The following is a 15,611-nucleotide window of genomic DNA, read 5'->3' as shown; positions in this document are numbered from 1 at the left end:
TTACAGGCACGCACCACCACGCCCAGCTAATTTTGTATTTTTAGTAGAGACAGGGTTTCTCCGTGTTGGTCAGGCTGGTCTTGAACTCCTGACCTCAGGTGATCCACCCGCTTCGGCCTTCCAAAGTGCTGAGATTACAGGCATGAGCCACTGTACCCAGCTGGCTAGTATGTATTCTCTAAGACAAGTTGAAATGCTGTTGCTGGCCGGGCACGGTGGCACATGCCTGTAATCCCAGCATTTTGGGAAGCTGAGGCAGGCGGATCACTTAAGGTCTGGAGTTTGAGACCACCCTGACCAGCATGGTGAAACTCCATCTCTATTAAAAATACAAAAGTTAGCCAGGCATAGTGGCACACACTTGTCATCCCAGCTACTTGGGAGACTGAGACAGGAGAATTGATTGAACTGGGAGGCAGAGGTTGCAGTGAGCTGAGATCACGCCACTGCACTCCAGCTGGTGCCACAGAGTGAGACTGTCTCAAAAACAAAGTCTGTTGCTAAGAGGGACTGGATAAGGGGAACACAGCATGAAACCAGGTTCTCTGGTGTACTTTATCTCATAGAATGCAAGTACTGATGCAAATGTACTATGTAAATAATTTAGTGTTTTTGCTCAGAACAGTTGCTGTTAGGAACATTTCCTACATGAGTAGTTTCCAAAGCAGGAGTTTCTGAGATGACTGTTAATGGCCTTCTACCACTCTGTTGTTGCATTTAGATTTCTTCTATTTTCATTTTGTTTTGCTTTTTTGAGATGGAGTTCCACTCTGTCGCCCAGGCTGGAGTACAGTGGTGCAATCTTGGCTCACTGCAACCTCTGCCTCCCAGGTTCAAGCGATTCCCTTGCTTCAGCCTCCCCAGTAGCTGGTATTACAGGCACACACCACCATGTCTGGCTAATTTTTTGTGTGTTTTTAGTAAAAATGGGGTTTCGCCATGTTGGCCAGGCTGGTCCTGAACCCCTGACCTCAGGTGATCTGCCCAAGGCAATAATTCAGTAAAATCACAGAGACTTACTCCTGTGGTTTCTTCTAAGACTTTTGTAATTTTAGTTCTAACACTTAGGTCTATGCCTCTTTTTTTTTTTTTTTTTTTTTTTTTTTTGAGATGGAGTCTTGCTCTGTGGCCCAAGCTGGAGTGCAGTGGTGTGATCTCAGCTCACTGCAACCTCTGCCTCCCAGTTCAAGCAATTCTCCTGCCTCAGCATCCTGAGTAGCTGGGATTACAGTCATGCGCCACCATACTTGGCTAATTTTTTGTGTGTGTGTGTGTGCTGGAGTCTTGCTCTGTCACCAGGCTGGAGTATAGTGGCATGATCTCGGCTCCCTACAACCTCCACGCCTCCCAGGTTCAAGCGATTGTCTGCCTCAGCCTCCCGAGTAGCTCAGATTACAGATGCCCGCCACCACGCCCAGCTAATTTTTGTATTTTTAGTAGAGACGGGGTTTCACCATTTTGGCCAGGCTAGTCTTGAACTCCTGATCTCGTGATCCACCCACTTCAGCCTCCTAAAGTGCTGGGATTACAGGTGTGAGCCACCGCACCCAGTCCCTCTTTTATCACATTTTTTTTTTTTTTTTGAGACGGAGTCTCGCTCTGTCATCCAGGCTTGAGTGCTGTGGCATGATCTCGGCTCACTGCAAGCTCGGCCTCCAGGGTTCAAACCATTCTCCTATCTCAGCCTCCTGAGTAGCTGGGACTACAGGCGCCCACTACCAAGCCTGGCTAATTTTGTTTTTGCATTTTTAGTAGAGATGGGGTTTCACCACGTTAGCCAGGATGGTCTCAATCTCCTGATCTCATGATCCGCCTGTGTTGGCCTCCCAAAGTGCTGGGACAACAGGCATGAGCCACTGTGCCTGGCCTATTTTTTTTTTTTTTTAAGAAATAGGATCTTGCTATGTTGCTCAGGTTGAAGTGCAAGGGCTAGTCACAGGAGTGCTTATAATGTACCACAGCCTTTGATCTCCTGGGCTAAAGTGATCCTCCCACTTCAGCCTCTCAAGTATCTGAGTCTACAGGAGTGTACGCTACTGTGCTCAGCCCTATGACACAGCCCTAAGTTAACTTAAAATAACAATTTTAAGTTAACTTTTATGTATGGTATAAAGGTCCAAATTCATTTTTTGCATCTGAGTATTCAGTTGTCTCATTTTTTTTTCTTATTAGTCATTGCTAGTATATGGAAACAGGGGCCAGGCTGTGGTTCACACTTATAATCCCAGCACTTTGGGAGACTGAGGTGGGAGGATCACTTGCCCAGGAGTTTGAGACCAGCCTAGGCAACATAGTGAGACCCTGTCTCTAAAAAAAAATAAAAAAAATTAGCCAGGTATGGTAGCACACACCTGTAGACAGCTACTTGGGACGCTGTGGTAGGAGGATCCTTGAGCCCATGAGGTCAAGGTTATAGTGAGCTATGATCTTACCACTGCACTCCAGCCTGGGTGACAGACCAACACCGTGTCTCTAAAAAAATAATAATAATAATTAGGCTGGGTGTGGTGGCTCACAGCTGTAATCCCCAGCACTTTAGGAGGCTGAGGCTGTTGCATCACGAGGTCAAGAGATAGAGAGTATCGCTTGAACTTGGAGAGAGGTGGAGGTTGCAGTGAGCCAAGATCGCACCACTGCACTCCAGTCTGGGTGACAGAGATTAAACACAAAAATATAATTGTTGGGTCTTGATTTTTTTTTTTTTTTTTTTTTTTAAGATGGAGTCTCACTCCGTTGCAGTGGCCAAAGTGCAGTGGTGTGATCTTGGCTCATTGCAACCTCCATCTCCCCGGTTGAAGTGATTCTCCTGCCTCAGTCTCCTGAGTAGATGGGATTACAGGTGCCCACCTCCACGCCTGGCTAATTTTTATATTTTTAGCAGAGATGTGGTTTCGCCATGTTGGCCAGGCTGGTCTCCAACTCCTGACTTCAAGTGATCTGCCTGCCTTGGCCTCCCAAAGTGCTGGGATTACAGGTGTGAGCCACTGTGTCTGGCCAGAATTGTTGGGTATTGATCTTGTACGTTGTAACCTTACTGAATTTATTAGTTCTAGGAGCTTTTTAGTGAAGTCCTTAGGATTTTCTCTATGTAAGATCCTGGTGGTTTTTTCTTTTTTCGGATAGGGTCTCACTACCTAATGGCATGGCTAGATTACACAGTAGACATACTGTTAACTTTTCAAAGAAACTAGCAAACTGTTTTCCAAAGTGGTTGTGACATTTTACATTTCCATCAGATGTGTATTTGACCCTAAATTTTAAAAATTGATCTGATCTCTTCGCCTTGATAGGAAAATCTGAATGTTTCCAGTACTCAGGAGTGTGCCATGTCCTAAAACCTCATATATACAAAACAGCATTTAATAAAACCTGAGAGGTACTCTGGGAATATAAAGGAAGCATACCGCCGTTTCTTTTTTGAGTGGAAGCAGTGGTCAGGAAAGGGCATACAAAGGGTATAAACTCTTGTTAAGCCTAGCTGCTCACCTAAATCTTGGAAGACTTATGTTTACAAAGAATGAATCTACCACAATGAGAAAAAATTTTATTAATGACAATCTTGAGCAGTATAAAACTCAGAAGCGGCCGGGCGCGGTGGCTCAAGCCTGTAATCCCAGCACTTTGGGAGGCCGAGGCGGGCGGATCACGAGGTCAGGAGATCGAGACCCTCCTGGCGAACACGGTGAAACCCCGTCTCTACTAAAAATGCAAAAAACTAGCCGGGCGTGGTGGTGGGTGCCTGTAGTCCCAGCTACTCGGGAGGCAGAGGCAGGAGAATGGCGGGAACCCGGGAGGCGGAGCTTGCAGTGAGCTGAGATCCGGCCACTGCACTTCAGCCTGGGCGACAGAGCGAGACTCCGACTCAAAAAAAAAAAAAAAAAAAAAAACTCAGAAGCTCCACTGAGGTGAAGGAAACATGGACATGATACTAAGCAAAGCCTCGTCTTTTCCATAAAATGAATAAGAAGTACATTTATTTGGTGGAGTTTGAGACCAGCCTGGGCAACATAGTGAAACCCTGTCTCTAAAAGCATTAAAGCATTAATCCTCACATTTCGATAGGACTATGTAGCTTTCAAGTAAGCAATGTTAGAATGAGTTGTGGAGTTTTATTTATGCAAATATAGTGAGTGACAGATGGCAATTACATGAGGCTATTTGAACAAAGGTGCACAAGCCTAAACAATTTCACCTAGGTAAAATATTGATGTCATAACCAAATCATATGGCCCCGTTTCATAAAGGTTACTATATTCTATAGAGACTGAAAAAGGTGGCCTTTCTATCCCAGCTTACCCTATTCTTATTGTTTAAGTTATCCTGAAGCTTGTATAACTAGCTGCCATTAGATAAATGCTATAGGCTAGCAGAAGACTGCGGTTCTATTAATATTAGAACCAGCAGGGGAAACTTAACATTAAAAATCTAGGAACAGAATTTTAGGATGTGTCTCATTAGAAACCTGAATTGTATAGGGACTTAAGTAAAAACTATCCCAAAGAATGTGAGCTTTAAGGTGATAATGTCTTTTCAGAGATTGTAGCACATGAAGAACCCACGGATACTACATACATGGACACTACATAGAATATGAACAGTTAGCAGAAAAAGATCTCATGACTAAAGTGGGGAAGACATAAAAAAAAATTTACAAAAGGAAAAAAGTTCAAAATACAGGAATATTTACAAGATGTTAAAAAATTATTAATCTTCAGCCAAAATGAGGCCCCTTCGCATTCCCAAAACCTTTGCTTTCTTCTCCTTTCGTTCTTGCTCGCGTTTCTTCCGTTGCTCTTCCCTGAGGGGGACAGGTCACACGTTAAGCTCTAGGGAGGCTCCACAACAGACACGTTAGAGCAACTATTGTTGGACTAACACCCAAACTTTCAAGCAATGACATCCAGCATACTTGCGTAAAACAGACTGTTAGAGGGCACTGTGCTCCGCCTAGTGTTTCTAACACCTGTTTGTCATTGTTGTGTTAAAGGGCTAGAAACTGGTATTTTCCTTTTGCTAACTCGACACTCAAATCATGCATGGAGGCTGGGTGCTCTGGCTCATGCCTGTAATCCCAGCATGTTAGGAGGCCAAGGCAGGCGGATCACTTGAGGTCAGGAGTTTGAGACCAGCCTGACCAAAATGGTGAAACCCCGTCTCTACTAAAAATACAAAAAAGTTAGCCAAGTGTGGTGGTGCATGTCTATAATCCCAGCTACTGGGAAGCTGAGGCAGGAGAATCGCTTGAACCCAGGAGGTGGAGGTTGCAGTGAGCTGAGATCATGCCACTGCACTCCAGCATGGAAGACAGAGCAAGACTCTGTCTCAAAACAAAAATAAATAAAATAAAAAATAAAATCATACATGGAATTGGAATCAGAAGATACCTTGGTGATTGACTCCAACTCTTATTATTTTACAATTTGCTTTAGGCCAGATGCAGTGGCTTACACCTATAATCCCAGCATTTTGGGAGGCCAAAGTGGGAGGATTCCCTGTGCCCAGGAGTTCAAGGCAAAAGTAAGCTATGATCATGCCATTGCACTCCAGTCTGGGCGACAAAAAGTAAGAACCTATCTCTAAGAAAAAAAAAATTTTGTTTTAAATGAGAAATGTCTACACCTAGAAATCAAAGCCGTGGTGGCTCACACCTGTAATCCCAGCACTTTAGGAGGCCAAGGTGGGTGGATCACCTGAGGTCAGGAGTTTGAGACGAGCCTAGCCAAGATGGTGAAACCCCGTCTCTACTAAAAATACAAAAATTAGCTGCCAGCTACTCGGGAGGCTGAGGCAAGAGAATCACTTGAACCCGGGAGGGGGAGGGTGCAGTGAGCCAAGATTGCACCACCACACTCTAGCCTGGGCAACAGAGCGAGACTCCATCTCAAAACAAGCAAACAAACAAAAAAAAACAAGATACGTTAATATAATCTTGGGCTTTTTTGTGTTTTTTTTTCCCTTTCTCTTTTTTCTGTTTTTTTTTTTTTTTTTTTTTTTTGGTTTGTCTAATCCTCTGAAAGAAAAGCATAATGGCTAACTCAGTAGACCCTGATTCTAGTTCTATTCCTTTCACTAAACTATGTGATTTTGAGCTTGACCTTTGACTTCTCTTTTTTTTTTTTTTTTTTTTTTAATTGAGATGGAGTTTTGCTCGTTGCCTGGGCTGTAGTGCAATGGCGCAATCTCGGCTCACCACAACCTCCACCGGGTTCAAGCGATTCTCCTGCCTCAGCCTCCAGAGTAGCTGGGATTACAGGCATGTGCCACCACGCCTGGCTAATTTTGTATTTTTAGTAGAGATGGGGTTTCTCCATGTCTTGAACTCCTGACATCGTAATCCACCCGCCTTGGCCTCCCAAAGTACTGGGATTACAGGCGTGAGCCACCTCGCCCGGCCAACTTAATAACAGTGAGCAAAGGCCTTGGCGCAGTCATGTATAGCCATGAGTCAAATGATAGGTAACCCTGTGTCACGAGGGTCCAAGCAGGGAATCTGGGCCCAACCATGACTTGCTACAACCCAGGATGAGCTCTGGCTTTAACTTGGTTTTCATGCTGAAGGAAGCCTCTGAGGACCGTCCTGGGTTCTCCTCTTTATAGGGCCTTGATGCCTTGTAAGCCTGGCTTCCATAGGAGTGAGGAATTGCTGTCTATCTGGATACGTAGGTGCCCTGGGCTGCTGGGCATTGGTATCAGGAGAGATACCCACATGCCCTGTGTTTAGGCAGATGAGTCATGCAAGAGCAGTGCTCTGAATCTGGGTCTTCTTCTGAATCACCTGCAGAGCTTTGGAAACAATGCAGGTGCTTGGGCCTCACCCCAAGCCTGCTGATTTGGAGTCCATTACACTGGAACCTAGGCACATGTACTCAGAAAGTTCTATATATGATACCACTTCTTTTTTTTTTTTTTTTGAGACGGAGTCTCACTCTGTTGCCCAGGCTGGAGTGCAGTGGTGTGATCACAGCTCACTGCAAGCTCTGCCTCCCGGGTTCCTGCCTCAGCCTCCGAATAGCTGGGACTACAGGCACTCGCCACCACAGCTAGCTAATTTTTTTTTTTTTGTATTTTTAGTAGAGACAGGGTTTCACCGTGTTAGCCAGGATGGTCTTGATCTCCTGATCTCGTGATCCGCCTGCCTCAGCCTCCCAAAGTGCTGGGATTACAGGTGTGAGCCACCACGCCTGGACCATGATACCACTTCTAACCTCCCCTTAAAACACCACTATTACTGAGTCTCTATCCCTCAGAGGTGCTGATTTTGAAATTAAAATAATTATAAAGCTGGATAATTATGTACTTACTTTGTCTGGAGATGGGGTTGTTTGTAAGTTTTCTTGTAGAAGTTAATTCTGTTGATATGTTGATTTAGATAATTATTTTCTTTAGATTGCCCCCATGGTTTTAGCTTTCCTAGTTTAGGACAGAGACAAAGAGTTTTAAGAAGATTGTTTGATTTATATTCCCAACTTCATTCTCTTCATCTGTGGTTACCTGCTATTGACAATTATACTTTTTTCTTTGAGACAGAATCTCACTGTTGCTCAGGTTGGAGTGCAGTGGTGTGATCTGATCTCAGCTCACAGCAACCTCCACCTCCTGGGCTCAAGTGATCCTCCCAACTCAGACTCATGAGTAGCTGGGACTACAGGCGCACGCCACCATGCCCAGGTAATTTTTGTGTGTGTGTGTGTTTTTTTTTTTTTTTGAGACGGAGTCTTGCTCTGTCGCCCAGGCTGGAGTGCAGTGGCCGGATCTCAGCTCATTGCAAGCTCCACCTCCCGAGTTTACGCCATTGTCCTGCCTCAGCCTCCGAGTAGCTGGGACTATAGGCACCCGCCACCTCGCCCGGTTAGTTTTTTTGTATTTTTTTTTTTTTTTTTTTTGAGACGGAGTCCCGCTCTGTCACCCGGGCTGGAGTGCAGTGGCCGGATCTCAGCTCACTGCAAACTCCGCCTCCGGGGTTTACGCCATTCTCCTGCCTCAGCCTCCCGAATAGCTGGGACTACAGGCGCCCGCTACCTCGCCCGGCTAGTTTTTTGTATTTTTTAGTAGAGACGGGGTTTCACCGTGTTAGCCAGGATGGTCTCGATCTCCTGACCTCGTGATCCGCCCGTCTCGGCCTCCCAAAGTGCTGGGATTACAGGCTTGAGCCACCGCGCCCGGCTTTTTTGTATTTTTTAGTAGAGACGGGGTTTCTCCGTGTTAGCCAGGATGGTCTGGATCTCCTGACCTTGTGATCTGCCCTTCTTGGCCTCCCAAAGTGCTGGGATTACAGGCTTGAGCCACCGCGCCCTGCAATTTTTGTATTTTTTAGTAGAGACAGGGTTTCATCATGTTGCCCATGCTGGTCTCAAGCTCCTGTTCTCAAGCAATCTGCCTGCCTTGGCCTCCTAAAGTGCTGGGATTATAGGCATGAGCCACTGTGTCCAACCAATTTGCAATTTTACAAAACTGGGACCGAATTTCTGGAAGTTTATGTGTTGCTTTGTTTTTTAAATTTAAATTTGAATTTAATTTTTTTTTTTTTTAAATTTTTTAGACTGAGTCTCGCTCTGTTGCCCAGGCTGGAGTGTACTGGCACGACCTTGGCTCACTGCAACCTCTGCCTCTGGGGTTCATGCAATTCTCCTGCCTCAGCCTCCTGAGTAGCTGGGACTACAGGCGTCCCCCACCACGCCCGGCTAATTTTGTTTTTGTATTTTTAGTAGAGACGGGGTTTCACCGTGTTAGACAGGATGGTCTTGATCTCCTGACCTTGTGATCCACCTGCCTTGGCCTCCCAAAGTGCTGGGATTATAGGTGTGAGCCACTACGCCCGGCCTGTTTTTGTTTTCTTGAGGCATGGTCTCACTATGTCGCCCAGGCTGGAGTGCAGTGGTGCAATCTCGGCTCACTGCAACCTCTGCCTCCTAGGTTGAAGCAATTCTCCTGCCTCAGCCTCCCAAGTAGCTGGGATTACAGGTGCCACCACCACGCCAGGCTAATTTTCTTATTTTTTTTCAGTAGAGACGGGGTTTCACCATGTTGGCCAGGTTGATCTCAAACTCCTGAACTAAAGTGATCTGCCCACCTCAGCCTCCCGAAATGCTGAGATTACAGGTGAGAGCCACTGCGCCCAGCCGCAGAATTTGTTCATTCTTAAGTTGTCATTTTTTATTTTTATTTTTAGATGGAGTTTCACTCTTGTTGCCCACGCTGGAGTGCAATGGCGTGGTCTTCGCTCACTGCAACCTCCGCCTAACAGGTTCAAGCAATTCTCCTGTCTCAGCCTCCCAAGCAGCTAGGATTACAGGTGCCTGCCACCACGCCTGGCTAATTTTTGTATTTTTAGTAGGCACGAGCCACTGCATCCCACCAATGTTAAGTATTTTATAGGCCTGTAGCTTAAAACACTCCCACGTACCTTTGTGTGGTTCATAGTTGAGGGGACGAGACAAACTTGCTTTAAGATCAAACACTGGTTTCTTATTGGAGACTGGAGTCTGCGTTGCCTCAGTTGTCAACTTGAATGGGGTAATAACTAAAAACACACCAAAGAAACCCAAGAGCTTAATTAGAAACAAAGACCTGTTAAAGTGTTTATCAAAGTGTTACTTCTCAATCTTAAAAATACATGTTATAGGCTGGGCATGGTGGCTCACGCCTATAATCCCAACACTTTGGGAGGCTGAGGTGGGTGGATCACGAGGTCAGGAGATTAAGACCATCCTGACCAACATGGTGAAACCCTGTCTCTACTAAAATACAAAAAATTATCTGGGAGTGTGGTGGCTCACGCCTGTAATCTCAGCACTTTGGGAGGCCGAGTTGGGTGGATCACCTGAGGTCGAGAGTTCAAGACCAGCCTGACCAACATGGAGAAACCCCGTCTCTACTAAAAGTACAAAATTAGCTGGGGTGGTGGTGCATGCCTGTAATCCCAGCTACTTGGGAGGCTGAGGCAGGAGAATTGCTTCAACCTAGGAGGCAGAGGTTGAGGTGAGCCGAGATTCCACCACTCCAGCTTGGGCAGCAAGAGTGAAACTCAGTTTCAAAAAAAAAAAAACAAAACTTAGCTGGGTGTGGTGGTGCATGCCTGCCTGTAGTCCCAGCTACTCGGCTGAGGCAGGGGAATCGCTTGAACCCGGGAGGCAGAGGTTGCAGTGAGCCGACATTGTGCCACTGCACTCCAGCCTGGCGACAAAGCAAGGCTCCATCTCAGAGAAAAAAAAAAAAAAAATTTTATCAGGTGTGGTGGCACATGCCTGTAATCCCAGCTACTTGGGAGGCTGAGGTAGGAGAATCACTCGAACCCGGGAGGTGGAGCTTGCAGTGAGCTGAGACTGCGCCATTGCACTCCAGTCTGGGTGATAGGGCAAGACTCCATCTAAAAAAAAAAAAAAAAAAAAAAAAAAAAAAAAAGGCCAGGTGCAGTGGCTCATGCCTGTAATCCCAGCACTTTGGGAGGCTGAGGCAGGCGGATCATGAGGTCAAGAGATCGAGACCATCCCGGCCAACATAGTGAAACTCTGTCTCTACTAAAATACAAAAATCAGCCAGGCGTGGTGGCACGTGCCTGTAATCCTAGCTACTCAGGAGGTTGAGGCAGGAGAATCCCTCGAACCAGGAAGTTGGAGGTTGCAGCAAGCTGAGATCACGCCACAGCACTCCAGCCTGGCAACATAGTAAGACTCTGTCTCAAAGAACAAAAAAAGTTATAGCTTGAATGTTTGTATCTCCTGCAACCCCAAATTCATATTGAAATCCTAACCGTCAATACGACTCGTGTAAGGAAGTAGGGCTTTGGGAGGTAAATAGGTCATGAATGGGATTCAGGGACCCCACAGAATTTTCTCTAGCTCTCTTTCTGCCACATGAGCATACAACAAGAAGTTGGTGGTCTGCTACCTGGAAAAGAGCCCTCACCAGAATCATGCTAGTGCCCTGATCTGCCCTCATCCAGCCTCCAGAACTGTGAGAGAGAAATTACTGCTGTTGATAAGACAGTCTTCGGTGCTTTGTTATATAATAGCAGCCCCAAAGGACTAAGCCAATCTACGTGAATAGATTGTCTGAAATAGTTGAAAGAGTCTGAAATAAGGTTTAAAATGGAGAAAAGAGAAGAAAGCAATAATTGAGGAAAGCTAAGCATTGAGATTAGTTTCCTTTGCTAAGTAGCTTTGTAAATGTTCTGAATATCATGACATTTCCTAAGATCAGATGGGAGTTTAGAATTCTGTTGAAAGAAAGAACGGTAACTTTTCAGCTTATTTCTCTAACAAGTCCCATAAAAATTACATATTATTAATAGTATTATCATTAACATAAATAAACATAAAAAGAATCTAATCACATAGTAGAGGAGATTCATGGCCTGGTGGCTCATACCTGTAATCTCAGCACTTTGGAAGGCTGAGGCAGGATTGTTTAAAGTCAGGAATATTATTAATAAGGGCTCTTATCACTTCAGAATTTTAATTTTTGGCTGGGCGCGGTGGCTTACGCCTGTAATCCTAGCACTTTGGGAGGCGGAGGCGGGCAGATCACGAGGTCAGGAGTTCGAGACCAACCTGGCCAATATGGTGACACCCTATCTCTACCAAAAACACAAAAATTAGCCAGGCGTGGTGGTGGGCACCTGTAGTCCCAGCTACTCGGGAGACTGAGGCAGAAGAATCGCTTGAACCCAGGAGGCGGAGGTTGCAGTGAGCCGAGATGGTGCTACTGCACTCCAGCCTGGGTGATAGAGCGAGATTCCATCTAAAAAAAAAAAATATGAATATTTGTACCGTGAAGCTAAAAATATCCAGGATGGTATAGTTTATTTTCATTTTTTTGAGATGGAGTCTTGCTCTGTCTCCCAGGCTGGAGTGCAGTGATGTGATCTCAGCTCAGTGCAATCTCCGCCTCCTGGGTTCAAGTGATTCTCAAGCGAGTAGCTGAGATTACAGACAAGTGCCACCACGCCCGGCTAATTTTCGTAATTTTAGTAGAGACGAGGTTTTGCCATGTTGGCCAGGTTGATCTCCATGCCACCATGCCCAGCCTAAGGATGCTGTAGTTTAGTTAGCCTTTTTGCTACAGTTGGCCATCAGTTAATCCTTTCTCTCTCTCTTTTTTTTTCTTCTTTTTGAGACAGGGTCTCACTGTATTGCCCCGGCTGGCTGGAGTACAGTAGCACAATCTCGGCTCACTGCAACCTCTGCTTCCTGGTACAAGCGATTCTCCTACCTCAGCCTCTTGAGCAGCTGGGACGATAGATGCATGCCACCACGCCTCGCTAATTTTTGTATTTTTAGTAGAGATAGGATTTCACCATGTTGGCCAGGCTGGTCTCAAAATCCTGACCTCAAGTGATCCATCCACCTCGGCCTCCCAAAGTGCTGGGATTACAGGCAAGAGACACTGTGTCCGGCCAATCCTTTCTTTTCACAGGGGGAAGCCACAGGTCATTGCCAAATGTGAACCCTTGCCTACATCTGTGAAACAGCAATCAGGATCTAAGACCACCTAGTTAAAAAAAGCACAAAACCCTGTGTTCAAGCTATCCCACTGTATCAATATCAAATGCTGACAGGTAGTAGAATAAGGGGCTGCCATACACTGCTGCTGGAAGCATAGATTGGTACAATTCATCCAAGACAGTAAATATCTGCATATTTTCCAATCCAGCTGTTCTGCTCCTAGGTCTAGGGAAACTCTTGCACATGTACCCAGGAGACATGTTTAAGAGTATTCATAGCAACATCATATATAATAATGAAAGCTGGAACCACCCACATGTTCATGAATAGTAAAATAGATAAACTGACACATACCCATACCACTGAAAAATACAGTGAAAATGAGTCAACATGGTTGAATCTTGAAACATGAAGTCTGTGGTCTGGGATCCTGTTAGTGTCAGAGTCCTCTAGGACCAATCTGAGGCTGTAATGAATACTGTGCTTGTCCTCCGAAGCCCTGAGTCCTACAAGGGGCACAGTGCCCTTCCTGGAGGGTCACCATTTTAGGATTAGATGGAGCTCTCAGGCAGCTATCTGGTTTTTGCTTAAGTCTCTGGCATTTCCCTCACTAGTACACAAGGAAAAATATACTATGGTAAAATTTTTGTTTTCGATTTTATAGAAATGGAAAGGGTTTAAGGAAACAGATACAGGACGGGCGCAGTGGCTCACTCTTGTAACCCCAGCACTTTGGGAGGCCGAGGCGGGCGGATCACCTGAGGTCAGGAGTTTGAGACCAGCCTGACCAACATGGCGAAACCGTCTCTATTAAATATACAAAATTAGCTGGGTGTGGTGGTGTGTGTCTGTAATCCCAGCTACTCAGGAGGCTGAGGCAGGAGAATTGCTTGAACCTGGGAGGCAGAGGTTGCAGTGAGCCAAGATCACGCCATTGCTCTCTAGCCTGCGTGACAAAAGTGAAACTCCCATCTCAAAAAAAAAGAAAAAAGAAAAAAAGAAAACAGATACACCTGATCATTTTGGGAAGTTATATGGCTTAAAAATGAAGCAGATTTATTTATTTTTTACCAGCAGCAGAATTCCCCTTGGTGGTCTTTAATTTGTGTGTCCCAAGCACAGCCTCACCTTTTGGGGTGCCCCCAGACACGGTCACATGTGCAGACTTTCTGGCTGGAGTCTTGGTTAGTGAACGCTTATGCTCATTATCTTTAGTAGCAGCTGAAAACCTAAATAGGACAGCAGAGTACAAGACATGAGTACTGTGGCAAGAGTAACTTGTGTCTAGCTTATAAATAAAACCACTTGACTATCAGCAAGCAGTGAAAAGGGCCTCAATTAATACTTGTCATAGGAATGAACCTCTTTTGCAGAAGAGACATATTCCTAAAAGGCTAATGCTAAAGTAAATCACATATCAACTAACGTTATTTGTAAAATACGTTCTTGTCTTTTCTGCTCTCCCTGTGATGGTGCTGGAGGAATAGGCCTGGAGGTCTCATTATAGTCCAAGAGGCAAGCCAAAAGCTCCCCTTCTTCTTCTTCTTCTTCTTCTTCTTCCTCCTTCCTCTCTCCTCCTCCTCCTCCTTATGAGGGGAAGTCATAGGGAGCAGAAGACTGCTATGCTAGATGAGTGGTGAGAACAGGTCTTGTATTCTAAAAGAATGTCATTCATTTGAGTGGTAGAGAAATAAACCCATTCTTGACATATGGCAAATTGCCACAAATGTATTTGATTGATTCACTGATAGCATTTTTTCTACATTTTAACATCTCTGAAATTGGGATGTGTTTTTACAATTCATACGATGTCAATAGTTAATTTGTAGGGTTTTTTCTTGAGACAGGTTCTGGCTCTTGTCACCGAGGCTGGAGTGCAGTGGTGTGATCTCAGCTCATTACAACCTCTGCCTCCTAGGTTCAAGCCATCCTCCTGCCTCAGCCTCCCGAGTAGCTGGGACTATGGGTGTGTGCCACTGTGCCTGGCTAATTTTTTTCTTTTTTTGTTTTTGAGATGGAGTTTCGCTCTGTCGCCCAGGTTGGAGTACAATGGTGCGATCTTGGCTCACTGCAACCTCTGCCTCCCAGGTTCAAGTGATTGTACTGCCTCAGCCTCCCCAGTAGCTGGGATTACAGGCATGCACCACCACGCCTGGCTAATTTTGTATTTTTAGTATAGATGGGGTTTCACTATGTTGGCCAGGCTGGTCTTGAACTCCTGACCTCGTGATCTGCCCGCCTTGGCCTCCCAAAGTGCTGGGATTACAGGCCTGAGCCACCAAGCCTAGTCTGATTTTTCTTAATGGTTCATAAAATAACAATGAGCCTTCATTCAATTAATGGTATCTTCTGGTGTGAAGTCCAGACCCACCTGTACATTGCAGTGAAGGGCCAACCCTCTGACCATGATGTTTTTTTTTTTTTGAGACGACGTTTCGCTCTGTCGCCCAGGCTGGAGTGCAATGGTATGATCTTGGCTCACTGCAACCTCCACCTCCCGGGTTCATGCGATTCTCCTGCCTCAGCCTCTGAAGCAGCTGGGATTACAGGTGCGCACCACCATGCCCAGATAATTTTGTATTTTTAGTACAGACGAGGTTTCACCATGTTGGTCATGGCTGGTCTTGAACTCCTGACCTCAGGTGATCCACCCGACTCAGGCTCCCAAAGTGCTGGGATTACAGGCATGAGCCACCACTCCTGGGTCATGGTATTCTTTTTTTTTTTTTTTTTTTTCTTTGTTTTTTTGAGGCGGAGTCTCGCTCTGTCGCCCGGACTGGAGTGCAGTGGCCGGATCTCAGCTCACTGCAAGCTCCGCCTCCCGGGTTTACGCCATTCTCCTGCCTCAGCCTCCCGAGTAGCCGGGACTACAGGCACCCGCCGCCTCGCCCGGCTAGTTTTTGTATTTTTAGTAGAGACGGGGTTTCACCGTGTTAGCCAGGATAGTCTCGATCTCCTGACCTCGTGATCCGCCCGTCTCAGCCTCCCAAAGTGCTGGGATTACAGGCTTGAGCCACCGCGCCTGGCCGGTATTCTTAAATGAAATCAGAACTACCAATTATAGGTACTTCATATTCCAAGCTAATTCAATAAATAGACTTCTAAACTTAAAGATATTTTTAAGTTTTAAAAACTACATTGGAGGAACAGGAAAAAAAAAAATCTGAT

At 45.6% G+C, this 15,611-nt stretch overlaps 1 protein-coding gene across 7 annotated transcripts in view; it reads right to left on the bottom strand.

The window, feature by feature from the left end:
• Positions 1 to 4,107: 4,107 nt before the first annotated feature.
• NUSAP1 (nucleolar and spindle associated protein 1) overlaps positions 4,108 to 15,611 on the bottom strand; it is a 47,535-nt gene continuing 36,031 nt past the window's right edge. For 6 of the 7 annotated variants that reach the window (XM_033190465.1, XM_033190466.1, XM_033190471.1 and 3 more), the window contains exons 8-11: positions 13,572 to 13,672; positions 9,404 to 9,520; positions 7,302 to 7,410; positions 4,108 to 4,798 (exon numbers count right to left, since the gene is read on the bottom strand). In XM_033190465.1, the coding sequence (XP_033046356.1) occupies positions 4,705 to 4,798; positions 7,302 to 7,410; positions 9,404 to 9,520; positions 13,572 to 13,672 (421 nt within the window). In that variant the 3' untranslated portion in view covers positions 4,108 to 4,704. The remainder of the gene's footprint in view (positions 4,799 to 7,301; positions 7,411 to 9,403; positions 9,521 to 13,571; positions 13,673 to 15,611) is intronic. The other variant, XM_033190469.1, reaches the window with a different exon arrangement.

This window comes from Trachypithecus francoisi, unplaced genomic scaffold, assembly GCF_009764315.1.
Source record: "Trachypithecus francoisi isolate TF-2019V2 unplaced genomic scaffold, Tfra_2.0 Lachesis_group3, whole genome shotgun sequence".
In the NCBI taxonomy this organism is placed as follows: domain Eukaryota; kingdom Metazoa; phylum Chordata; class Mammalia; order Primates; family Cercopithecidae; genus Trachypithecus; species Trachypithecus francoisi.
Note: the sequence above shows the minus strand (reverse complement) of the source record. Positions and strands in the feature narration are given on the sequence as shown.